The sequence below is a fragment of the Anas platyrhynchos genome, chromosome Z, assembly GCF_047663525.1.
Source record: "Anas platyrhynchos isolate ZD024472 breed Pekin duck chromosome Z, IASCAAS_PekinDuck_T2T, whole genome shotgun sequence".
Lineage (NCBI taxonomy): Eukaryota > Metazoa > Chordata > Aves > Anseriformes > Anatidae > Anas > Anas platyrhynchos.
The window spans coordinates 10,543,891-10,570,714 of NC_092621.1; the positions used below are offsets into that span (position 1 = coordinate 10,543,891).

At 50.0% G+C, this 26,824-nt stretch overlaps 2 protein-coding genes across 13 annotated transcripts in view; both read left to right on the plus strand.

Annotated features, from left to right (window-relative positions):
• LOC101800696 (phospholipid-transporting ATPase ID) overlaps positions 1-2,472 on the plus strand; it is a 78,152-nt gene extending 75,680 nt beyond the window's left edge. For all 3 annotated transcript variants that reach the window (XM_005019425.6, XM_005019424.6, XM_005019423.4), the window contains exon 28: positions 416-2,472. In XM_005019425.6, the coding sequence (XP_005019482.2) occupies positions 416-637 (222 nt within the window). In that variant the 3' untranslated portion in view covers positions 638-2,472. The remainder of the gene's footprint in view (positions 1-415) is intronic.
• Positions 2,473-3,675: 1,203 nt separating this feature from the next.
• Positions 3,676-26,824, plus strand: part of RUSC2 (RUN and SH3 domain containing 2) — a 52,878-nt gene continuing 29,729 nt past the window's right edge. For 3 of the 10 annotated variants that reach the window (XM_038169793.2, XM_038169790.2, XM_038169800.2), the window contains exons 1-2: positions 10,185-10,529; positions 24,352-24,457. The gene's annotated coding sequence lies outside the window, so the exon portion shown is untranslated. Of the gene's footprint in view, positions 3,775-10,184; positions 10,530-12,613; positions 12,984-24,351; positions 24,458-26,824 lie in introns of those variants that run through there. The other 7 variants (XM_038169794.2, XM_038169791.2, XM_038169799.2 and 4 more) reach the window with 4 other exon arrangements.

Sequence of the window (26,824 nt, forward strand, 5' to 3'; positions counted from 1 at the left end):
AGCCAACGCTTTGACATTTCCTTATAAATCTTGTTTTCTGGACTTTTGGCTATTGTTGTGATGACTTTCACATTTTGGATTACTTGACTGAAGCGTTTAAAAAAGCTGCAGCAATACCCCAACCGAGGCCTCACAGGGCTGTAAGGAACAATATGCTGAAATCATCCCCACCCATGTCTTACAGACGACACTCCCAGCAACGCCTTTCAGAATGAGATTTGTTTTTCCTTTTACCAGGCTGCCACCCTGTGCTGTGTGTTCAGTTTCTGCTCTGCAATCCATCCTGCCATCCTCCTGCTTTGTCAATCATTATTTTTTGGCATTGATCCCCTGCGTTTTTCCCCCTTTCTTCGCTCCTCTTTTGCTGTGTTTCTGAATGATGATGCATTTGTTCCATCTTATTTTCTGATTTCAGGTCCTACTCAAGATCAAAGAAGCCAAAAAGAGGCCGCCTCCGCCCTCACCCAAGAGACGCCTGCGTCGGACCAGCACGCGCCGCTCCGGCTATGCCTTCTCCCACCAGCACGGTTTCGGGGCCCTCATCATGTCTGGGAGAAACATGCGGCCAAAATCACCTTTTGCCACAACGGGAACATTTTCACCCAATAGTGACAAGCATAAACACAAGGGACTGTAAGAACCCAAACCAAACAAACCGAACCAAAAAAGGCTGTTGGGAGAGGAGGCTGTGCTCCCCGCAAAGCACCCAGCCCGTGGCTGCCCAGAGCTCTGCCCTCTGGGCTACCAAAGCAAGGGCTTGGGCCTTTCCTTTCTCCCACATGCGCTCTCTGGATTCAGCTCCTCTTCCAAAGACATGTCCTGCTCCTGGGGAAGGAGGGGCAGGGGGAAGCAAAGACACCATGTGGTATCTCAGAGGGCCTCCCTGGTTATGCTGTGGGAGGCTCCCTGAGTTTGTTTGTAACGCTACTTTTATCTCCCCTTACATACCTCAGAGCAAAGTGACGTCCAGGCTGAGGAAAAGGCTGAATTGGCAATGTCCTTCTCAATCATGTGCCTTTGGGTCTGTCATGAATCCACGCTGGGCCTTATTACTGGGGTAACGGTATTGACCCCAGGTGTGCCTTAGGTCCAGCCACACAACCCCCAAATCAACTGTCTCTGTAATACATGTAATTCTGTAGCCTTTTAACTATTTTGTACAGAAGCACTATGGAAGGGATGAGGTTGAAGTAACCTCCTTCCAACCAAACGGTTAATTCTGTTTCTCAAAAGGAGGCCAGTGCCCCCAAACCACCCTCTTCCTGCATCTGCAGCCAGGAGTGCAAGCTCAGAGACATTCCTAGCTGGTCAAGGGACAAGGACTCAGCATTCATCAGTTTGCCTCGTCTTGTCTGCAATGCAAATCTGCTCTTGTTGTAAAAGACCTTTGTCCTCACAGCCATCTCAGGTTTTGTAGCTGGGCACTAGCCATTTCATTCAGACTTAAAATAGAAGGGCAAAAGAAGTTCAGGCACCCATATAGATCAAGCCTTAAAACCCAGCACGGAGAAGCCCGTATCATGGCTAGGGCTCATGTGAGCCTCCAGCACCAGGTGAACTTCCCACCATAACAGACTGAGGCACATGCAGTGTGTGACTGGGTGGAAATCATGCAAGAAATATCAGAGGCTAAGATGCTATTTCACCGCTGGCATGGGTTGTCCTGCCCTTTACTCCGCTGCTGCCGTGAGTCACGGATGAAGCGTGACCTGGTTGTCCTCTCACCCACCCTGCTGCCTGCTGTGGTCAAGTTTCAGAGGATATTAGTGAGGGCTCAGGGGCCTCTGCTGAGTTTCTCTGTGCTGGCTGGTATTTTGTTCAGGAAAGGTTCATTCATCAATCACACGTTGCAGAGAGCAGAAGGCTCCACCAAATCCTATCAATCTGACTGCCAGCAGAGGGACCTGGTGAATTGGTGGTGATCTCTAGATGCTGGGATTTGCTCGTGGGTTTGTAACACCAGTACCAATAACCAGCAGGGTTACTGGGTGGAAGGCCAGTGTGGAAGCATGGGGATCTGTCCCTCAGCACTGCTGAGCTGTCTAAATGGGGATATATTTATTATTATTTTTTTTTTGTGCAGAGGACTAAGCAGGTTTGGCTGTTATATTTTCTCATCTCCTTTATACAAATTTAGACTCTTCCCTGGTATGGAATTAGAATTTTTGCACACTAACCATCTGGTATTTAGTGGGAGCTCTCTGCCTTGAGTCTCTGAGCTATCCGTGGAGGCAGCCTATGATGGCAAGAGGCCAGCAACATCCCCACTTCATCAGGTATGCATACAACACCTTGCTGCCTGCGGTCCCAGTTTCGGCAGATACAGTATGAAATTGTTTAAGCCCTAATAGAAGGTTTCATCTCCCTGTGTTTAACTCTGAAAAAAAAAAAAAAAAAGAAAAGAAAAAAAAAAAAGCAGTCTGTTGCACCTGCTGCTCTGGGAGGCTCCTTGCAAACTGCAGTATTAAATTTCAGCATAGGCAGTGCAAACTAGAGCTGGGACTGGATCCAGACTTCATCAGGCAGGAGCTGCTTGACTAGGGAAGGAGCAAATTCTAATCCAGTGATCTTCCCTGCAAGGGGATACCGAAATAAAGTGAGAGCCTGAGGAAACTGCTGTGATAGTTGGTGCTTCACCTTTCCCTTTGCAGAGGCAATGGTGGCTTTCTGGTTAGGATGATGTCTTTCACAGTCAGCATCTCCAGTGCTAGAGGAAAAAGGAGAGCGAGGACAGTGTGTGCAGGTAAGCAGACAACCCTGCAACACCCAGCCTGGCGTGTGGACTGAGGGCCCTGTCAAAGCTGTTCCCAGCACGTCATGCAGCAGCTTTTAATGCTGAGCAGCAGAGGCAAAGCTTTGGTTGAGGGCGAGGAAACTCTGAGACTGTGTCACTCCTGTCACAAGGTTTACATACAAAGCACCTTCTGGCTAAAGGGGATTTGCAAAGGCTGCAGAGGACATGCAGGGGCTGATGGGTCTGTCGGGGAACTTGCTCCAGCTACAACTATTTCGGTGGTTTTGACCAGATCGACATTTGAGACATATCAGCCGGCAGTGATGTTTGTCCTACATCACTCCTGATTTTATAAAATATTTTTTTTTTAATAAAAAGAGAATATTGGGATGATCGATTTGTTGCCTACCTGCTAATTGATCAGAGATGTTTATAACCATACACGTAGATTGTTCCTGGGTGTCCTAAGGTGGCGGGGTGGGCTGTGGGAGGATGGATCTGAGATAACAGTGCTTTTAATGTGGTGTCCTGGCTTGGGGAACAATCAGGAAAGCAAGGAAGCTGCAGGGGACAGCTCAGAGCAGCAAGACCCTAGGAAAAGCCCTGCAGGCGGTGGTCGTGCTGGATCTGCACTTCTCTGCTATCCTGCAAGGCTGCTGTTACCAGAGGTCTCATCGTGGACGATTTTCTGATCTGCTGCTGCCAGTGCAGCCGCACAGGCCAGATTTGATCGCCTCCTGCAGCCGGATTTTCTCCGAGCAGGACACTTTGGCAATTTTACACTCTTACAAATAACCAAAGCAGCTAAAAGCGCTCGCAGAGGTGGGGGGGGGGTGGGGGGGGGAAGCGAGGGGGGCTCTTTCTGCCGCTTGCTTCACCCCGTGGCAGCCCCAAGCTTTCAGGCGAGAATCTCCGGGACTAAAGCCTCCCCCCGGAGCTGCCCCGGGGGCGGTCACGGCTGGGGGGGCCGGGGGGGGGACGGACAGCAGCGAGGCCCCGCCTCGGCGCCCGGCTGCAAACAGCGGAGCGGCACCGGCTGGGTGAGCGGGGCTGGGGACCGGGGGGGGGTCCTGGGGGGGACATAAGGGGGTCCCGGGGGGCTGGGGATGCGAGATGTTGTGTAATGGTTAAAAGAGAGCTTGAGGAAGGCCGTTTGGTCTTTTTTTTTTTTTTTTTTTTTTTTTTTGGACGTCTTCTGTTTGAGAGATAGATCCCTCCTCCCCCCCCCCCCAAAAAAAAAAAAAATCCCTGTTTTATTTATTTATTTATTTATTTATTTATTTATCTTTTTTTTTTTTTTTTTTTTTTTTTTCTTTGCGTTATTCTGTAATACAGAGGTTTGTGCACGGCTTCTGCTGTAGCACCTGCATTCTCACTGCCCCCACGGTTTTGGGGTCAGGAAAGACAATGCTTTGATGCCAACCCGTGAGCGATACGGTTACTTCTTGTATACAGCAGCAGAGGTGGAAGGGGGGCACAGCACAGCATCTCCTCTCCCCCTCCACCCCCCCCCCAGAATGTGAGATGAAATATCGCAGTGAAATATTAGTGAAATACCTGGAGGGGGCTTTAGGTATCTCCTGCTGGGCTCCTGGCGGCTCTCACCTCTTCCATCTGCATCCACACAAGGCTCTTGCACCGAGCTGTAGCCTGGAAGTCATTAATCATAAGCAGCTCCTGTGGCACGGGAGGGCGAGGGAGTGCCATGTGCTGGTACCAAGATCTCTAGTGGGTGTGATCCTCAGCAAGGAGTGTTACAAGAAGGGAGCCCCTCTGATTAGCGACCCCTGCTAATTCCCAGCTGGGAACAAAGCCGGGCACGTAAGGGACCTTGTGGGTACCTTTGGGCGGAGGTGCTGTGTCCTGTAACCCCTTCAGAGCACTGATAAAACTCATCCTAAAAAACCAGCTGTGCCAGATGGAAGCGGGAAGGCTTCCTCTTCAGATGCTTGATTTTTTCCCCTTCTCATTTTCAGCCTAAATGTGTTCACAGCACATTTATTCTCTTGTTGTTGTGCCAGCATTATCCTTTTGCTTCAGCAGTTTTGTTTGTCTCCCGTGATATATTTAGAGAGCAATCCTATACGCTCTCTGCCTACATTTGGCTAGGCTAAACAAGCCAGGCTCTTAAGTTTCTTCTTGTTTGATAGGTTTTCTCTTTCCCCCAGGCCCTTTATGCACCTGTTCATTTGAGTTTATCATTTTTAAATGCGGATGACCAGATTTGTTTTGTATGATGCTCCTGTCACCAGTGCCTGTACAATTGTGCTGATGGCTCACTGCCTTGTCTAGCCTGCATTTGCTTTTCTTATGTCCACATCATCTCTGCAATCCCCCGGGCAGTTAGTGGTTATTATTCTGAGCTTTGCTGTCGATATGCACAGTTATCCAGCTCTGTCCTTGCAGCAAAGCCCTTGCTCAGGCAAACTAATACCACACGACATGGGGAGAATGAAGCTTGAAAATGCACCTTTCCTTCAACACGTACTTTTTGAGCAGATATAAATCTTCGTGTTCTGACTTTGTAAGCATGTTGTTTATTGCAAAGGGAAGAACACTGGCTCCAGTCCATGTGGGTGCTTCTGTGGGGAGATTTAACCTGGGATGCAGTGGCAGAGGGATGCCCATTTGGGACAGCCTCATGGTGCTCAGGACTGGGTGCTTTGGACAGAGGTCCCTGGTATGGCCACGTTCCTGTGCATCCATCCATCCAGGGTACCCAGCACCCAGAGTTCCTGACTGCCTGGAAGAAGTCGAGGTATTAGGTAAATAAACACTTCTTGTCTCTTGCTGCCTCACGTCTGATAACGTGGGCAGGAGCTGCAGTCATCATAGCGTAAATCTGTGCATGCTTTAAACTGATGTCCTCGGGGGTTTCTCCGTGAGCCTGGTAAGGGCTTTATCTGCACCTGATGATGTTTTGGCCACTGTGAACATGCTGGGGTGAGGGAGCTGTCATTCCTCCCAGTAAAGGCAAGTTCCTGGCCTCAGACCCCTGCCCAGGAGCAGGTTTCAGTGCTCTGGACTGGGTTCCTGAAGTGGCTGTGGTATAGGGCTCAGAAGAAGGGCACAGAGCCGTTCTGACCAGGCTTGATCCAAGAACACCGCTGGCCGTAGCTGCAGCTCAGCTGCCGTTCATTTTTCCCAGAGCTCTCCTGCTGCTGTCCTACTTTTTATAATTCACCCAGAAGTAGAGGATGTTTTTTTCTCTCTGGCTGGCGCTGTGAAGGAGCATCCTCTCCTGTGGCTCCCAGTGTGAAGGGAAGTGGTTCTCGTCCCCCCGTCTCCCTGCTCGTGCTGGATGGAGCTGCTGCACCGAGCCTTTCTGCACAGGGCCGAGCCCTCTGCCAGACCCTGGGGCTATAAAAGGACCTGGCCTCTTCCACGCCCTCCCAGCACCACGAGATGCTGCGGGAAATCAGAGCGGGGCCAGGCTTCCTCTGAATTAGGAAAACAAACCTTCCTACCGCTGCCTCGTGGCAAGGCCTCTGTCGGTTTGGGCTTCGGGGGCAGCTGTCTGTGCCCCCAGGAGGGCAGTGCTGCAGGGCTGGAGGTCTGCACTGCGAGGGCAGGTGGTCCCCAACCTGCATGCCATGCTGGGACAGACCTGGAGGTGCTGTCACCCCCGGCCACACCATGCATGGCACTGCAGATGTCTGTCTGATCCCTGTGCTGTGTCCCAAGGGAAGGCCAATGGGGAGGGCCACAAGCCTGCATCCTGCTTCCACATTGTATTAGGCGCTTAATAAAAGAAGCCTGGCTTCTTTCATAAACCCCTGTTTGTCTCCCTTAGCTTTGGGATTTACAACAGAGGTCCTGGGATCTTTGAGCCTTGTGTCTCTCCTGCGAGGCGGGGAGGATCAGCGCCGCCTTGTTCCGCAGGCGCAGGGCCCAGGAGCGAGCAGAGCAAGGTGACTCGGGGAGACAGTAGCTGCCCTGAATCTTAAACCCAAGTCCTTGTGTCAGCTTGAGCAGAGTGCTACCCCCTGCCAGGCCGTTCATTCCATGCAGAGTGCAGGTCTGTATTTAGAAAACTAATTTGTAGCCTCATGTTTAAGAAGCGGAGTCTGACAGTCTCCCAGATGATGTGCTTCAGAGAGGCTGCTGGGCCAGGTCCCTGCCTGCCGGCCTTTCACTGAGCGGTGGTTTGGCATCCTTTGGGCTTGGCAACACCTAGAGGCTGCCTTACCTGCTGGCTATTGAGCCCTCGGCAACCTGCAGGCTGTGGTTAAGGGAACATTTAATATTCAAAAGGTGCGAGCCTGGTTTGTGGCTGCCAGCGCCTGCAGTTCTGCTTCTGGTTCGGTTTCTGCTGGGGCAGCAGATGCTGTCTGACACCTTTGGCTGCGCAGGGTGCCTGGCTCCGTGTGTTTCCTGCTCTGCAGTGGCTGGGTTGTGCTGCAGATCGAGTGGGCTGGCAGAGCAGGTGTGCAGGGAGCAGTACGTCTGCTCTCTTTTCAAGTGAGCTGCACAATGTCATAACCCAGCCCGCTCACAGGGCTTTGCTAAAATCTCCTTTCTCTCTCTCTGCTGGGATCGCAGACAAAATTTTGCAGGGCTGGAGACTAGAGGGGGTGCTTCCTCCAGCCTTTCCCCACTCCATCAAGCTGCTGTGGCAAGGATATCTCTGTGGAATCAATGAAATTAAGTTATTGCGTGTAGATGTAGCTGCCTGATGTTATTTCCTGTGGTTAGCTCTGCTGAAGCTGGGCCAGGCAGCAGATCCTGTGGGTTTGCCAGCTCGACTTGGAGCACTTCAGGGGAAGCTCGGCTGGGAGGAGTTTTTTCTGCTTGCTCTGTCCCTCCCAGATGTTCAGGGAGGCTGCTTCCCCCACCTCTGCTTGGCCTCACGCAACCTGCCTTCTGCTGAACACATAATTCCCAGTTCTTCTCCAAAGGACACTTGGAAAGGTGGTTCTGTGATTCCTGAGTATAGGTCTCTGTTCCTCTGATTTTGGAGCAAGAAGCCTAGTTGGGGTTTTGCTTGTGACAGCTGCTGCTCATCCAAAGCCCACAGTTTCTCCCCATCTTCCCATTCTTGCATGCGCTTGCCTGGACTGGGAATATTGGTTTCCATATCTTATGTCTGATGTGCCTGGGGTTGGTATGTATTGAGCATCTTCACAGTCCTTACACCTTGTGCTGGGCTCTGCTCTTCTACTGAACGCTCAGTGGAGCCAGGGAGGGCAGCATGTGTCCTCCTCAAGACCCGTCTGAACCATCTCGTGCCATGGATAACCCTCACAAATGCTCTGCTGACACCACTATCTCTGCCTGGGCCAGGCTGTTAAGGCTGTTTTTGGAGGACACTGCCTTAGGATGCCGTCAGCCTGTCTGCTAAAACAACTGCTTTGAGATTTCAGAATTTTCTGCTTAAAAAATCCGCACAAGCACCATGGTAGTTTATCTCATGGGTGACTCACTGGTGTCCTTTGCAAGCAGAACTTTGTGTTGGCTGGTGTCACGGTGGATGGTTCAAACCACACCTGGGTCCCCCACAAGTGCCAGGGCAAAAAAAAAAAGGTTCAGATGGCAGCGTGTGAGCACGGATTTGGTGTGCTGGGATGCGGAGCGTGGCCATCCTACTGCTGCCACGGTTGTGCTGCCACACACACAACTTTGAGTTTCTGCCTGTCAAAGCCTGCGGTGTGCCCATCAGGTGTCTGCGATGGGGAGAGGGGCTGGGAGGGTCAGAGCAGAGCATGAACCAGCAGTTAGCATCAGAGCTGTACCATGCAAAGCTCCACAGCTCCCTGCACCAGGCCACCAGGCCACGGTGGGGGATCCCAGTGAGATGGGGCAGCACAGGCTGTTAGAAATACCTTCCTGGTGACGTGCCACCTGCTGCAGTCCTCTGCTGGCTCCCTCTGTCAGGCTGGGAGCCAGTCTGCCCCGCTCCACCGTGGTCTCCAGGCTATCAGAGGAAAGGCAACGCCTGTCTGTGCCTTTTCCTGTCACTCCTTTCCTCTGTCACTGCTCTGCAGGGAAGGCAGAGGCGGAGGAGCGATTTCTGGCTGGGGTGGTGGGAGTCCTGGTGGTGCCTTTGGCTAGAGGAGGTGGTGGCAGCAACACCCGCAGCCTTCGCATTGGGGAACCACATAGGTCTCAGTTTGCCCTGTAGCACAGCAGTGCTTTTGCCCTGGAAGGAGCTGGGATGGATTTGGTAATGCTCATGTCTCAGCCAAGCCGAGACCCTGGAGCAATGCTTCTCCCAGAGGATGCCACAACGAGTTATGTCCAAGCAGGGGTATGATACTGCATCACTGCACAGTGACTGCTGAGTCCCAGCCTTGGTTCCTTCCCTCCCTTCCTCCTTCTGTGGGAGGGACCTCACACTGCAAATTTTCTAATATCTTTCTTTTTTTTTTTTTTAGCAAATATGAAAGCACTTGCAGATGGAAGAGACTGGTGCAGGCACAGCAGTGTGCCAGGCAGGGCTGTGGCTATTGCAGAGAGCACGCCAGCTTAGCCAGCCACTGCTGCCTAGCCAGGAGAGGAGCGAGGTGATGGCTCCTATTTCTGCTCCCATGGGCTTCTGGTTAGGATCCGATTTATGTCCTGATGGAACAAAATCTGGACTCTTCCAGCCTCTTCTTCATATAGTGCTGGGTGTTTGTGTTATCCATCTAAATATCCAGCCCTACAGAAAGGGCAAAGAGCAGGCTTGTGAACTCCTCCGTCTTTTCCATGTTCTGTGTCATAATTTCCTCCACCATCTCAGTAGTAAATATCTCCAGCCTCCCTCCACGGAGAACTGGGAAGGGCTGGAAATGCACTGCCTTGCTGATGGCAGAATGCCTGAGATGCTCCTTTTAGGAGCACTAGCAGGAGCTGCTGTTATTTTGCTGCTCACCCCACTGAAAACTTACCAAACCAATGTTTTGTTTCTGTGGAAGCTGGCTGAGGCTGTAGAAAAAGCAACCAGACAGCAATGGTCATGCAATTTTTGTCTGCTGTTCAGCTTGTTGCAGGTGGATTCTTAGCTGCTGAAGCCTGAGTCTGGCATCACAGCAAGATGGAGATTTGGGGGATGCTGGACGTGGAACTGAGTCACAATTTTACTTCTGCCTAATTCTTGTAAAGAGCTGAATGCAAATCTATGCACTCCAACGTTTGTGCCTCTTTCAGTAGGCCACATAAAGAGTTTAAAGCCCCTGTAGCGTTGCCCAGCTCCCTGCTCCCTGCAGAGAGAGAGAGAAAAAAAAAAAAAAGGAAAAGAAAAAAAAAAAAAAGCCTCTTGGCAGCCTCAAGCTGTTTTTAAACGAGACAAATGCCTGGGGTGCCTGTCTGCCAGAGCCTCCAGCCTGTACATCGAGTCCCTTTTTAGCATGCTTCTCCCTGCCTCTATATCTGGCTCTGGTTCCTTGCTTGGGGAACGTGACCTCATCATTGTTTTGGTATTTCCAGTGATTCAGCCTGGTCTGGGGCAGGGAGGAGTCGTTACTGGGGCGGGCGGGCGGGTGCTTGCGCGTTGCTGGAATTCCAGCATGGTGCAGCCCCAGCCCTTCCGCTGCCTTGACAGCTCTTCTCCAGCCCTCAGCTGATATTCTGCATTCCTGCCTGGCAGATGGCCTGGGCACAGCTGGGAGAGGCACCCCAGCTCCTGCTTTTGGGGCCGATGGGGATCTTTGCTGCCTACATGTCTTGGTGAGGGCGAAGGAAGCGCATGAGCCTGGGAAAGCCACAAGGAGCCTGCTTTAGGGGTGGAAAATGAGCTTTGCAGAATGCTTGTAACTATTTCCAGGCTGCAAGCGTCCCGTGGTGAACTTAACTTCACAACAGCTGCAGGAGCTTGGTAAGTGTTATGGTGCTTCTTTCACAGGCGGGGAAACTGAGGCACGGGACGGGGTGGTGGTCTGCTTGAGGTCTTACACAGCTAGAGCTGGGAAAGTAAACTCCCACGAAGCGATGCTGACCGTGCCTGTCCTCTCTGGTACTGCCTGGATTCCTCCAGTGACCGTGGGCAGCAGGTCAGACCGAGGTGGAGCAGTGCTTGTAGGGAGGAGCAGCTTCCAAGGCAAAATGAGGCCAGGCTGTGCAGATGCCTAAACCCCATCTTCTGTGGGTATCACCTTCCTGAAGGCAAAGGGGAGAGCTTGCAGCCAGTGTTTCCCAGCCGAGGTCAGTGCTCGTGGCAGGCTGTGGGTGCTGCAGGGCTCTCACTTGTGCCTCAGCAGGACTGCAGTTGCTGCCGATGCTGTAAGCCTTACTGCAGCTTTGATCTAAACACTCTCAGCTGCTTTATTTGAGCCTGGGTTGTTGTGAATGGTTTTAATACTGTTTGGGACTATCCAGAGGTTAGCCATTCCCTGGTGGAGACCAATTTGGCTGCATAAGCCAATTGGTTGAAGACATGGCTTTGGTGTTGTCTTGATTAGCAGTGAACCAGTCTGTCACTGTGCAGGAATAAATCATGAAGGCTCATCATGTTTGGAGAGGCAGCCTCTCTATGGAGCCCCTATTGATGAACAGGTCCTTGGAGACCCAGTCCTGTCTTCAATTTGTTTCTGACAGGCTGGGGATTGGCACCTGGCACCAGATTTACTGTTGTTACATCGTGAAGTTTTCCCTTTATTTTTGTGCAAGAGCATCCCAGAGCTGGGAGAGCATCCCATCCCAAACACAGCTGGGCTGTGCCGTGGTGGAGGGGAAAAGCACAAAGCACCTTGCTCACTGTAGCCTGGGGAAGGGCTATCAGCAGGTGCAGAGCAAGGAGTTTTAACCTCAACAACTGTCCTTCCCCTTTTTTTCTGGGGACAGGAGACAGCAGGTGATGCAGCCAGGCTGCTCTCATCAATAGGGAGTATTTCGGGCTGGCTTAATGCCTCGCTAGCTGGGCCATGCTTGTAGGCATCACCAGCACATAGACCTGTTACACTGGGGTCCCTGTGCCCTCCTTATAGCTAGGTTAACAGTATTCACCAATGTGATTGACCTAAGTCAGCTGTTTTCAACCTTTTTCTTTTGAGGCTAGATGGTATTTTTTTCAGAGATCTCCCCAGCCTCTACAGCATACCCATCAGTTGCTACCGAACTCTGTGGGCTCCCTGTTCTTTGTCACTGGTGGCTCCCAGAGGTCCCTGATGTGAGCTGTGTGCCTGTCTGGCATCAGGCATACTGAAAATAGGCCGTGCCCGCTGTGGTATGCACCCTGAAACAGTTCCTGCTCAGCCTCTTGCTGAGGTCTTTTAGTGGGTGGTAGCTGAAACCTGCTAAACCCCTCTAACTGCTGGTTCCAGCTGTGGGGACAAAAAGCAAAGCCCCCAAACCCTCTGACACATTGCTGCTCTGCTGAACTGGTCCCTATCCTCCCCATCTTCTTTATCTGGTCCAAGCTGCAATCCAGCTGATAAATTACCCTGAAATGGGAGGGAAAAGAAGAACCCTAGCAGGAGGTGCCAGAGGCAGTGAACTGGGTAAATCCCAGTGACCGGGGAGTCCCTGTGCATGGGGAGATGGATGGTGAGGGTGGACTGCTGCCCCATGAGCTGGCCTCACACACACACGTGTATGGGGCAATGCTTTTCTTCCCAGCCGTGATGTGCCACTGGAGCAGTGTGTGCCAAGGAGCTGTGGGGCTGGAGTATCTCGTGTTGGGTGTAGGGTGGAAAACTGCGTTCCTGCTAGCAGTTGCTGTGCCTGGAGTTGTAGGATCATGGAGCTGGGCGTCCCCACGTCCAGCAGCTGCCCTCCCACCCCGCTGCAGGAGCAGGCAGGCGGTGGGGTCGGCGGCACAGCCCCATCACACTGCCTTCTTTCTGAGCTCGCTGTAAATGGCTCTCTGTAACACGAGCCGCATTGCTGCTTTAGTCCTCTCCAGAGGGCATCTGTATTTACACTGGGGCTTTCATTAGCAATCCGGCTCTTGCATGGCCGGCAGCCTGCAGCCCTCACTTGTCTCTCCTGCCCAGTTGCTCAGGGAGCAAGGTGAGCACCCTGGCACCGCTGTCCCCGAGGAGAGGCAGGTGACCGGTGGCTGGAGGAGTCCCTGAGCCAGCTCCTGCCTGGAAGAAGAGCCTTGTCAGTGCGCCCCACCATCCTGCAGCAACAGGAGGGGCTGCCTGTGGAGTTTCCCCCCAGCCAGGCTCACTGATCCCCAGGACAGCGCGGGGACAAGCTGGGTTTGCTTTGGATGATTTCTGGCTCTGCGTGCTGTGTTCCTCCTGCTGCTCTCATGCAGTTCCTGCCGTGCCCGACTCCCAGCCACAGCGAGCTGAGCCTGACATCTGGGGAGATTGTGTCTGGCAAGGTAGGAGCTGATCCCTTCCAGCTGCTCTGCTAAAAGGGGTGTGATCTGTCCTGTCCCACCTGGAGAGAGTGCTCCAAGGAGCAGTGCGTATCTGGTTTGATTCTGTATTCTGCTGTGGCTCTGATGACCAGGTGGTATGCTGCTACACGGGAACAAAACGCATAAATCCACCTTGTTTGTACCTACACACTGGAAAATCAAACCCTGTCTCCCTTTCTGCTCCAGCATGGTGCTCTGATACCCCAGAGCCTGTCTCTCTTCTCTCTTCCTGTGCTGCACCCTGTGCATTTTCTACAAGTTGTGTCACCTGCTTCTCCAGGTGACAGGAGGGTCACTTTGGAAGTAGGGAGCAGTCTGGATGTGTCCTGGGAGAAGGGCAGAGGGAGAAGAGACCCACAAAAGACATAAAACAAGGAATTTCAGTAGGCATGGAAATGGCAAGGGAGAAGCAAATCTTCTAGAATAACCATATAAAATTAGACAAGGGAAGAGTCTCCTTTCCCTGAATAGTCTCAAAAGGGTATCTTCTTTTTCCTTTAGTCCCCGAAGGTGGTGTGCTTTGCTATGGAAAGGCCTGAGGCTGCTGTTGTCCCTGGGGGCCTCCTGCAGGTGATGCTTTCCTTCTGAGGACTGACCCGAGTAACAAAACCTGTTTTAGGGCGCCCTGCACCCCCAGTTCCTAAGCATTGAGGAGGGGAGGGAGGGGTCTTCCAGCCTTCCCTCATTTGCGCACCCTGCTCTGCTGCCAGTGGGTGTATAAATAGTGCCCACAGCATACTATTTTGGTGACAAGCTTCTCCCAGGATTCATCCAAAGAGGTATGTGCACAAGTGTTAAAAATAACACTAAGCCCTGCCCAAACGCTGGCGTCGGTTCGGGGATGGTGTCTTGGGGCTCTTCATAGAGAGCCCTGGCTCCTGGGTGGGTGCAGCAGAGGGGGGCCAGCAGGGCTCCTGCTGCTTCCCTGTCCTCGCTGCCGTGCTGACCACAGGGGATGCTGACCTTCAGCAGATCTGCTGTTCCCCAAGAGGATGTGAGACTTGCACTTCTAATTAGGCTGTTTGCTACAGAGCTTTCCCTGCATGTCCTGTGCATTATCTCTGGGTCTAATGGCAGGCATAATATCAGGAGGAGATGCCAGGAGGGGTTGACTTGTTGCCAGCTGCCTGCCACTGGCCAGATCTAGCTGCTCCTCCAATGTCTTGTGCCATAGCAGTGGCATATGTAGGCATTCTGGCCCTGTGTTAGGCTTATGCTGAGCTGGAGATTGGTTTAGTTGCAGAAGGCATATTAAATTATGTCGAACTATGTCTGTATGTAGAATTAACATCTATAGCTCTGGACATCCTTGCTATCCATATAACCATGAAAAATAATTGCAAAATTCTGCGCTTTTAATGGGCTAGTTGGTGCCTCTAACTGGAAACCAGACCCCTCTGCAGAGACTGCAGAGATGCTGGGGAGCTGTGCTCCTGGGGCTGTGTAAGAGCTCCCCATCCCACTGGGGAGCTGAGAGCTGCAGTTTGTTACCCTCAGGCTGGGTTTTGCCTGTTGATGCTCAAATCCTGTGCTAGGTATGTAATTCTCCTGCTCTCAGGCTGCTGGAGCATCAGCCTCTCTCCTGTTTTCAGGTCGTGTGGGCCAGAGCAGCAGACCCCCCTGCATTTTTGTGTATGGAGCCCAGAGCTTGTAGAAATGCATCTTGGAGGGCTTGTGCTCAGAGGAGCTCCATCAGAAGACGCTCAGTCCTGTAGACAGGTGTTGTAGCTCTGCTGGTCTAATAATAATGCTGTGATGTGGCTTCATATGTGGAGCCTTCTGCATGGAAGAAGAGGAAAAGAGCAGAGACATGCTGCAGTCATGGGGCAGTGCTTGGGCTAACCTAACTGCTCTGATTTGAAGGCAGATGTGTCGTGGGCAAGGAGACCACACTTCTGTTTCAGTGTCTGAAACAGAACTACAACATTAATCCCTCCTGATAGCTCCTAGGCCTCCGTATTTGTATCTCCAGATACATCTGTGCTCGTTTTGGCTTTGAAGAGGAAGGGCCAGATACTTCTGCAATCTCTAAATACATTACTTTCTGAAGGACTGGGTTTATTTTAAGCTGATACAGAAAATTGCTGTGAAAGCAGCGGGCGTGCAAAAACTGCTGAAAAGGTCACAACTGCTGCTTGTCACTCCATGCTTCACCTCTTCTGATGTGGGGATACTCATCCTGGCGGTGTTCCCTGGGATGGAGGAAGGGTCCTGCTAGAACATGGTAGCCAGGAGTTTTCTCCAGCCGTTGCACTGAGAATTGGTGAGAGCACAGCAGCTGCTTGTGGTTTGGCTCTGGCTGTCTTATCTACTGTGCCCAGCTCTCACTTGCTCTCCTCCCCTTCTGGCCATTTAGCTGGGCTTCTCTCTTCCTTCTCTTTTCCTTGCTAAGGCTCTTGATGAGGTTGTGCACTGGTTGGAATGCTTTCTTAAGGGTTGCATTCAATGGAGTGCACTGAAAGTACAGACTTCAGAACTGTCCAGAGGTGGAAAAATATTACAGAGATGAAAAGCGTCTTCCTCTTTTTTTTTTTTTTTTTTTTTTTTTTTTCCCAGATATTGTGAGGCAGAATAACCTGCTAACCTTCAATCAGGGGCATCCTTCTCTTCTATTCCTCTGCTCCTTCCTGCTCCTCTCCCATGTCCAGCCAACATAAGAGGTCTCTGAGTCATCATCATTGCTGTTTATTATTAGGTCTGCACCAAGGCACCGTGTATTATCATTACGGAGCTCCTGAGGGCACTTTCAGCGCTCTTTCCACCCTGGTATGCTCCTGTTCCCATGGCTGGAATGTGTCTGGGATGCATGGGGACACAAGACCTTGTTTGCCATCTTGAAGCACCTCTTTGCTGGCTGTTTGCTGATGTGTTTCTGTGAGGTGCCAGGGCACCACACCACAGTTTCCAGCAATTCCTGAAGTGCTGAAATATCTCCCTGGTGAGCATCACAGAGCATCATGCACCGTCTCTTTAGGCTACCTCACCTGAGGGTAGAGCCCTATTTCGGTCTGCCTGCTGCAGTCTAAACTCAATGAGATTGTCAGGAGTCTCCTGTGACCTGCTTTGCCACCAACGCCAGGTCACGGGCACTGTGTGAGCCCAGGCTTTGCCTCTACCAGCTTTTCCTTTCTATTTTAAAGAGCACATCAGGATTTACTCCCACGCACGAATCCCCTTTATAGCATTTCCTTCGCCATGGGTCTTTTTCCATCCTGAGCAAAACTGCTGCACACAGTGCATGGACACACACCTCCCAGGTCTGGCTCTGTGTGCTCCCGTGCCTGTCTGCACAAGGACAGCTGCCTGCTGGGTGGAACGTGTGTGCAGAGGACGCAGGCCTTGCACAACTGGCCACACTGCAGCTAGATGCTGCAGATTAGACTTTGTCCTGATTAAGCATACACCTGTAAGCACATAAAGCCAAAGGGTTGTTTAATCACGGGCTGACCTGACACGGAGACCTACAGTGCAGCTGACTGGCAGTCCCGTACAGCCTGCCCTATAGATGGGAAGAAGTCATAATCACCAAAGAGAAAGTTAGGAGGGTTATCAGCTGTGGTCAGGGGTCACCTTCAACAAGACCAAATTTATGAGCGATGTCTCTTCACTGTGGTGGATGAAATGAGGATGAATCCACTGGCTGAAAGCTGTTATTGAACTTACTCCATTTAGAAAAAACAAACTCGAGCATGTTTTTAATAGCTACTGGATCAGCTGGCATGGGATGCTTTTACACTCTCAGTCTTCACCTGTAGGTTTGCTGTCTTTCCAGAAGCATATTTCTCTTTGGCCAGGTATTCTACCTGAATAAACTGCTCTAGGCTTTTAATCCTGCATTAGAGGCTTCCTGGTCCTCTGAATCAAACAGAAATCATATGAGAATAAGACCTCCAGAAGTCATGCAATTACATCTTCCTAACCCAGGCATAGGTTACTCAGACAATGCCATTCCTCATGTTTCTTCATCTCACCTCTCTTGAGAAGCTCCCAGGGACTGGGACATCACTGCTGCATCCCATGTCTTTACAGTCCTGCCCCTTCCCTTCTTCAGTTTCCCCTAATGCTGTGGCACACAGAGTTGGCCTGGATCCTGAGTTGGGCATTTCTTTGTCAGCAAACCCAGACAAAAAAAAATAAACACCTTTCCAATTTCTCACACTAAGGGCTTATGAAAACCAGCAGGAATGCCTACCTCTAAATAAGTAACGCAAAGAGCTTCTGAGACACACAGAACCATGCATAGTATGAAGAAAACCAGTCTTATCTCCTGACTGCTGTGTTTTTTTGGTGGAATAATGAATGTTTTATCTGTCATTACTGGTGTTTAACCTAAACTTCCCTCGCTGCCTGTCAGGCAGCCTATTCCTGTTGCCCTGGGATGTGGAGAATGGCTTATTAACTTGTTTTTGGCAGCAGCCTTTTATGCATTTCAGAACTGCTTTAATGTACCCCCTAGTTTTCTACAGACAGCTAACCCACTTGCTTTGCATTTTACTCCTTTCTGGTTTTTGTTGCTGTCTTTGAACTGTCACCAGTTTGTCTATACTTTTGCCAGGCTGGTGGAAAGCTGGGGCACGTACCAATGTTGGGTAGAGAAGAAAGATTACTCCATGTCTTGCGTATGGCATGCCTGTCCACACAGCCGGACTTATTGTTTGTCTGCTTCAAAGCAAAATGCCACTATTACTCAAGTTCAGCCTGTGATCTATGGTAACCACAAATCCCTTCTGAATGAGCAGGTCATGCATGATGATTATGGGTGAGGATGTGCAGTCTGTGCTGTGTGAGGTGTCATGGTAATGATTATAATTTATGTCCATTTGCTGTTTATGTACAGACCTTTTCCCTTCAGCAAACAGATGGTACAGACGAAGATTAAGAGACGACCACTCCATTTCAGTCAGCAGGTTAAATGCCTGAGAGGTGGACTGAGTCTCCAGGATTTAGTTACAAGCCTGCGATACACGGGCTTTTTAGCAGACGTTTTCAACAGCTCCCCCTTAATTGTTTTGTCTCCTCTTTGCAGCTTTTCTAAGCACCTACTGGGATGTGGGTGTCCATGAACACACGCAGTCTTCTGTGTGGCACTGGCGTCTTATAATCTGCCACTCATGTGCTTCTGCATTGCTGCTGAGGGACGGGTTTTGGGTGTACCTTCAATGGTCTCTTCTAATCAGAGCACTTTGCAGAAGTACTAAGGGTTGCTTTATTTAGCATTAAAACATAGCAAGCTGGGGCAGGTATCACTTCAGAGCATGTCAAGTTTGGGTGATAAATGTACAACCTTAGGAAAAAAAGCAGTATAAACAAAATTAATATCACGCATCTCTAATAAATCAGCTGGTAGCTGTGTGCTCCCTGGGTTTCATGGTAAAGGTGGGAGTGTTTGAGAGTGGGGAGATCTGCTGGAACACTTTGTGGTGAGCTGACAGCTCTCCGTGCTTGGCTTTTGTTGTTGCTCTGAGCAGCGATGGCAGAGAAGTGCACAGGCATGCGCAGAGGGAGGCGAGTGTGGGTTTTCTGCGTGAAATCCAGAGCAATCTTCATACTTGCTGTTGCCTTGGAAAACTGGAATATTTATGACTCAGTACTAAAACAGGAGGCTTTTTCCATTCTTGGATGTGGCCTCTCTTGTGTCCAAGAGTGACGTTTTTCTCCTTTCCTGCTTGACCCTTTCCTGTTTGCTGTGCTACGTCCCACCCATTTACTGCCTCTGAGCAGAGGCTTGTTTGCAGCGCAGCCACCCTCACTTGGAGCCAGCCAGGCGATTCCCCTGCAGAGGGAAGGAAATGTCACTTCAGTGTACATCATGGGAACCAGAAGCAGCCACCTTTCTTGAGCAATGCTTGCTGTGTACGCAGCAGTCTCTGGTTGTGCTTAGTGTGCAGATAGCAAACCATCTCAGGGCTGCACAGATTCAGCTCAGCCCTGCAGTTTCTCAGCTGCTGAGCTGGAAGTATACAATTTTTATTTGCGGTCAGAATATGAAGCAATGAGTACAGCAGAACCGTGGCTGCCAACCAGCTTCGACATAAAATGTAGGAAATTAGGACTTTCTTCATGGCAGTGGGGAACTCATAGTTTATGGTGAAAATGTGTTAGTTAAAGTGCTTTAGGTGAATTGTGCTGTAGAGACAGGATTGTTCCCATTTTTGAAAATTGATTTTTAACAGAAGTGAAACCAGTTACACCTTCATATCTGTTGTTAACATGGGCTGCTCAGATCAAGTGGTTGATTGTCAGATTAGAAGGTGTATCTTTTTTTGGTAACAATACCCCTTCTATTTCTTTGCCAATGTTTTGATTGGTGAAAGAGTTTTTATTCCCAGTCAGTGTATCATCAATATTTGAGTACATGCTTGAAGAAACAGCATTGCTGTTACAGCTCAGCTCCTCCTTCAGGCACTTTGAAATCTCAGGGTGCATTAGTTACATCCAGGTTTTGCTTTAATTTAAAGTATACTGTACAGCTTTTTGAGCTTTGTTTATCAGAATAAAGCTGAGACTACAGACAGAAATTCAGGAACTGTTCCACTGTTTCTGTCCTGATTTCCCTCTGTCTAAAAATGTTTGCCTATTTCATGCTCTCCTGCATGGGGAGAGCTGAGTATTAGGGCTGAAAGATGGGCACTGGCATTCTTGGATCAATTCTTCCTTCCCCACAGCTTTCCAAGGATTCAAATCTCCTTCTTGCCCTGGTCTCCCACACTTAAAATGCTGATAGTAGCTCTCTCCTGGAGGAACAGTATGAGCATACTGGGCTGCAGGGGACTGGAGACAGACAAGCTGGTTGTGGGCTGGATTTGGATTTCCCGTAGCCATCTCAGTATTGTTGAGGTATGTGGAACTCAGCCCAGCCCAGTGGGAGCCATGCCAGAGCTAGCCCTATCTGTTAGTTGTGACTTTTTATGGAACTTATAACTGTCTCCATTCCTGGGCAGTAAGGCAGCAGCCGCTAACATTAGGAAGGATTCAACCTCAGTACACAGAAGAAGAAAATCACTATAGTGATTCGGATGAAGAATCCACCTAGCCCAGTATTTATTTATCAAAAGAGGTTGCAGGTGGTCAGCTAGTGATGAGTGAGAGCAAGGCAAGCAGATACGATATCTCAATAATCATTATTTTTTTTTCAGTGATTTGCTAAGTCTGTTGTATTTTATCTGTTTAGTAACCTGAAATGGATCTCTCAAGTGCTTGTCCCGATTCCCCTTGAACGTATGTGGACTTGTGACTTCTTCAGTCAATAATGCCCTTTGCTGAGAGGTAATGAGCAGCAAACAGGCTAAAGGAAGAGTAACCAGAACGTTGAAAGAGGAACTACTGGTCTGAAGGGAAGTTGTTGATACAGAATAGCCCTGAAATAAAAGCTATTTAATGCTCTGAGCACTGAAAAATAATATTGTTAATGATGTTTCCTAAACACAGAGTCAAAAAGCCTCATCAATTCAGAAGCAGTTTATGGTTATTCAGCAGGAAGAGCTGGGATGACCTTAAGGAATAATACAAACAGGAACTGGGTAGTTCAAACTTGCATGGCTGTGTGCATGAGAAATGAACAAAAAGTTCAGCTCCAGCTAGGAGCTCACTGGGGAAAGTGAGAGAGATGGAGAAAAACCCAGGATCTATCAGTGACCTTCAGGATAACTGTGAGCAGCCATGAAAAGATAAATGTCATCCACTGTGACATATTAGAAAATTATTTGTACCAGAGAATAGGGACATTTTTGTGTTTTAAGGCATGGTGAGATCTGGCTTGGAAGATTGTCAACATTTCCCATCACACTCTGAAGACTGTATTTAAACTGGGTCATGTCCAGAGAAGGGTTACTTATGATCAAAGCATGGAAAGCCTATCTAATGCAAAGTGATTAAAGAAATGGGATGATATAACTTTAAACACAGTCTGGATAAATGCTGACGTTAAAGATCATTTTTGGAACAGGAGTGAATAGGGGTGAGCAACACATGCATAAAGATAAGCCAGAAATTTAGAGAAGGTTCTTAAACATCGGAGAAGTGAATTTGGGAATTAATTCTGTTAGACAATGGTTAGCAAACAAGAAATGTTCTTTTTTTTTTTTTTTTTGGGGGGGGGGGATGGTAAAAAACAGCAACAACTTTCTCATTTCAAGCCAATTTCTGATTTGGAGTTGTGACTCTCCCTGGGGTTGCTAGCCCTGAATAAATCACTACTGCTGTTCTGGGCCATATGCAGGTCTTGCTGGGGCAAGACCACCATGGGGTGGGTGTCTGGTGAATCCTGCTGTTACAATTGTGTCTGTGATTTGCACAGCCCCACAGGCTCCTGTGCCTCTGTCCTGAGACCTGCTCTGAAAGGGAGACCCCATTGCTCTCTACAGCGACCTGAAAGGAGGTTATGGGGAGCTGGGGGTTAGCCTCTTATCTCTGATAACCAGTGACAGGACTAGAGGGAACAGCCTCCAGTTGCACCAGAGGAGGGTCAGGTTGGAAATGACGAGACATTTCTTCTCAGAAAGAGCAGTCAGGCACTGGGACGGGTTGCCCAGGGAGGTGGTGGCGTCACCATCCCTGGGGATGTTCAAGGAAAGGTTGGACGTGGTGCTTGGGGACAGGGTGTAGTGGGTGACGTTGGTGGTAGGGGATGGTTGGACCAGATGTCTTGGAGGTCTTTTCCAACCTTAATGATTCTATGATTTTGTGACTCTGTGAAGGCAGGCTCAGCAGGGATCGATAGGTGATCCTCTGGGGAGAATGTGGGAACTGAGAGGTCAGGCACTAGCATGACACTACCGTGTGCTTTCCTCTGTCTGGTTGGATTTTTGACCTGTCGTTCAAGAACTCCCATATTTGTTCCCACTTCACAGCGAACAGAAAAATTGTCAAGTGCACATTGGTAACGATTAGCCTGTATTGATCTCTGTGTTTGAGAAAGAAATGTTCTTTGACCTCAAAGAGCAGGGCTTGCAAGGATGAGGAATGATTTTTTTTTTCCTTTTTGAGGACTTTTTATAAAGTTTACAGCACTCCCTGCTTTCCTGATGGCCTGTGTGTTCTGTTGCTCCTTGCTCCAGGTGAGAAGGACCATACTGTTGGTTCAGCTGCAACCAACATCCCTCTGTCTGGCATTCCTGAAACAGCTGGGATGGTGGTGGATGGGGTTGCCTTGTCTCAGAGACATCCCTTTGGAGCAAGGGGGAATGAAGTGAGATGGCAAAACCCCTGCCCCCCAACTGGGATGCATATAGGTAATAAGATTAATGTTTCTTGATAAGCCAGAGGCCTATCTGAGGCCACACGAGCATGGGGAAAGTGCTGAACTGAATAACCGTGCTGGGGAGGAAGGCACAGATGTTTATGTAGGGAAACAGTTGAAAAGTCATGTTTCCAAGGGAGCCCTTTGCCTGATGCATTACTGCCTCTGTTTTTTTTAACAAAACAGCCCCAAACTCCATCAGCCTTGGCGTGCAGATCTGCCCCTTGAGGGAGGCATTTGCCTTGGTCAGTCGGTCAATGCCGGTGTCCCATGGTGGGGACAGGGAGACGGGCAAGCGCTCAGCCTGCCAGCATTTCTACCGCCTCCCTCAGCGCTGGCAAGGCCTGCGGAGGACTGGGGAGGGCACTGACATAGTTTCCATTCTCCTCTCTGCTGTGGGAACGAGTCTCCTGGGTAACAAGTGTCCCTTGTTTTGCTCCGAGCCCGCGGCTGGGCCTGGCCACCTCCTTCCTCCCTGTTCTGGTTGAGCGGGCCGGCGGCGCCTGCTGGAGCCGGCCTTGGTTGGCGCTGACAGCACAGCGGGATGGGTCTCAGTGGCTCTTTCTGTCATGGCTTTTTACATCCACCTCTCCAGGGGCAGAAGCTTCTGCAAAGTACTGTGTGGCCTTGTTTTATTTGGTTGTCATTCTGAGTGCATCAGGCCCTTGATGGTTCTTCCTTTCTTTGCCCTGTGCATCTGTGTGACATTTTCAGCTGTTCTCTGACTTGCCTTTCCCCTCTGTTTTGGAGGTGGGTTTTGGCTTGTGGACACAGAGCTTCTTCCTCCACAGATGCTTGGCTTTGTGAGCTCTGCCAAGCACAGGGCAGCGGCTCTGGGAGCAGTGATGGTGGTGGTGATGTCCCTCCGGGATGGCTCCCTCAGAGGAGCTGCTCCAGTGCTGGGATTACCTCCCCTGAAACAGCCTAGAGCACATCTGGGTTTGTGGGATGTGTGCTTATGCCCAGATGTGACCAAAAAAAAAAAAAAAATACGGCACTGGGGAGGAAGGAGAGGGCTCCAGGTTCTATCCAGAAGAGAAACCCTAAAGGAGCCACACATGTCCCTCCTGTGCCTCATAAGGAGCTGCACTGACTTGCATATGGAACAGGTTGTGGCTTTGGTGAAAGGGTGTTCCTTTGGTGAAAGGAAGGGGGTGAAAAATCCTTTAATGTAGTCCTGGGATAACAGGAGAGCCTGGCCTTTTGCAGGTGGCAAAGCTTTGTTTCAGGAATCAGAGTCTGCCATGGATTGCTTTGTGGGCATGCCAGGACTTAGTCCAGGTTATGGGTAGAATGATAATGGCAGGCTCTGCTTAATAGTTGCTGGGATTTTGGCTTGAGATTCCTTGTGACAGCCTGGACTTCAGACATCTTGTCACTGCGAGGTATTTGACACTTGTCAAGGTGCTTGTGGCTGCCTCTCACTCTGGGGGTGACTGCGTTTCAGGGACACTGTGTAGGTGCTGTTGATGAAGCTCTCTACGACAATGCACTACAGAAATGTAAAAGAAGCTTCAAGAAGCTTCTTGTAGTTTTCCTGATCTTTCAGTTTTAAGTCCTCCCATCCTCCTCCTCCTCCTGTGCGTTACTTTGCAGTTTTATCGCCAAGGGCTCTGGCTGCCATTATCAATTGTAGAAACACAGCAGTCTGGTTCCTTTTGCTTTCATTTACAAAGCCAGAAGAGATCAGACAGCTTGCAGTCAGGCAGCATCAGAAACCCAAGCTCATCACTTAATAAGATGCTTCAGCTCTGTCCTATGGCATAGGCTTTGATTTTATGCTTCTCCTCCTGCTACCTTCCTGATTTCCCTGTTCCTGTAAGAATCAATCCTCCATCTTCCAGCCTGATTTGTTCTCTCCCTTCCTCTCCTTCTCTGCTCCCTCCTATGCCCTCCCTTGTCTGAGGTCCCACAGGGACTGATTGCAAGCCGGAGTGGCTGTGCTGTGGGCATGCTTGCTCCTTCACACGCAGCAACGTCACAGCAGCAGCAGCAGGAGCATTGGAGATGTGATTGCGCAGACCCTCTGCATTGCCAGGGATGCAGCTGTAACAAAAAAAAAAAAAATAATTGACTCTGTGTTTCCCACAGCATCCTGGTGAGAGAGCACGGAGCCCACTGGAATCAGAGTGCTCAGCGCTGCCGGAGCAGAGAGTGTGCAGGGAGAGGAGACGGGGAGCAGAGGATCTGTGGAAAGGTGAGATGGAGAAATGAGCGGGGTGGGCGTTTGCCTTACTGATGGTTTTCAGACCGTCCATTGTCCTGTGAAGCGTCTGGCTTGCTTGTTACTGCAGAGATTGCCAGCTACCCAATGAAGCTTAAAGATTTTAGGATCGCTTTGTCTGTTCAGAGGCTGCGTTGCTTTGGAGCTGTCGTGATTATAATTATGCAAGGGAGTGAAGAGGCTAGTATTGCTGTGCAGAATGCGTGTTTGTCCATTGTGGCTCTGAAATAGCGGTTGTCACGTCCGGGGCTGGTTGTGCAGAGGCGATCCGCATTTCTCCCCAACAGTGCTCTCTTGGTGCAGTCGCACAGCTCTCCATTGTGTCTGCCATGACAGCCAAGCCCACACGGATTGTTGTGGTCCCACGAGCTGTCACGCTCTCTGTGCATCCCCGGCGGTGATGCTGCTGTGCAGCTCAAAAGCTGTTTTGACAGACAGCACTTCCATGAAAAGGCAGAAACAAAGGACGCGAGCGCAGGAAGGGCTGCTGTCATTATGGCTTTTGGCTTTTTAAAACAAATTCTTGCTTTCTTCTTTTTTAACACGAGTAAATCAATTGCTCAGAAGGCATTAGGATAAAATAGTGTGGCAGGTAAAACCTTGCTCTTCTAAAAAATGATACACTGGGATCTGTGCAGACTGGAATCCTTTGTGTTGCCCAGGGTGTGTCTGTGCTGGCTGTGTAAATGAATGCTTTCTCCCTGCCTCTTTTTGCCGATCAGATGAGAAAGGTTATCTCAGAATGGAGGAACTGCTATTTTTAATTACTGAGATGAGTGGTCTGGGCTGGGTACCAGTTACTAGAGCTTAATTACATGGTTCTGTTATAACCAAATCCATCTTTTCCCTCCTCCCTGCCTTCCTCCTTCTTTTCCCACCCCCACCCCCTTCACAAATCCTTCCATCAAATTGCTGCTGCACATGCAAAAGGAGAAGAGCTTGAACAAAGAGAAGGATCTATGTGGGAAAGGGATATGGACTGATCAGGATGACAGCTAGTGAGAACAATAAGGCAAAGGTACGGAGGAATGATTTGGGTATCTGCGATGCAGTGACGTGGCTGTAGGGGAACGTATACATGGGAATGTGGTAATGTAAGTAAATAAGCAAACAGAAGATGCAATCTTTTGGGTTTATGGAAAATGCTGAGCATGTGGGGTTGCAACTGTAGGTGTTTGGGAGGAACGTGGTGTTAATGGAAGTGAAATTAACATTGGCTATTGAGAAACAGATCATACAGGGACTGGATTGATGGGTGTTGTTAAGGGTGTGTGGAGTATGGGGGAGTATAAAGATCTTCTGCATTTATTTTTTTTTTAACCTCCGAACACCTAGAGCCTTGCCTAGCAGTGCTGCTAATGAGTGAGCTTGGCACGTCCAACCTCTTCACAAAACCCTTCTGCAGTGTGCCAGCTTGGCAGAGTGCTTGGGGCAGCTTAGCATTGAAATGACCCAAGAGTAGTGCAGATAAAGCATCTTTAGGCCTGTCAAGTGCCACAGGATGGTAGGGATCATATAGATAAAGTGGTGAGTGTTTGGCAGAGCTATAGAGGAAACTTGGAGCAGAAAAGGCAGGTGCGAGGAGCATTGCAGAGCTAGAGGAACAGAAAGCTGTGGGTCAGAGACACACAGGGCACAGGGGAGGAAATCTGGCTTCGTGGTCAGGGAATCTAAATATGTTGTTTGTGGTATCATTCCCAGCCTCTCTCACTGTGTTCCCTGTGTGCATCCCCACCTGGTTTGTTGAGACAGGCGCGCTCCTCAGCACAGCCTTTTCTGCAGCAGTTGTCTGAGGGAACCATTTCACTGCTGCAGATTCTCAGACAGTCGTTCCCTCCCCATCCCTCTCCATCCCCCTCTCTGTGTCCCCAGGCCTCCATCCCATTCAGCCTGATGGAAGTGGGTACCGGGAAGTGCTCCTGGTGTTGTGGGAAGAGGGAGACGAGCTCCTGGACCATGTTTGTGCTATGGAGAGGTGGTTCTGCAGAGCAGCCTCTTGCAGGAGGGTGCTGGGGGCAAGAGCAGCACGTGTGCATCCATAGGTGCATCAGAGGATAGGTCATGCAGCGAGGTAGATCACTGCAGATACACACACTTGTGTCGTGCTGTGGAAGAAAATCTGTGTACAGTCTGTTTACCACATTTGCGTAACAGAATGAAAAGAAGGTGGTGCAGCCTGCTTTGCTGCATGGGAGGGAACACTCCTCAGGACGTGCAGGCTGTGCCTCGCTGGTAGGTGCCACTCTTACAGGAACATCTGTTAAGCCGTGAGAGTGCACAGATAATCTCTGCCCTGAGATGCTTGAGCCTAAAAGATGGACAAGAGCTTCTGGCGACTGG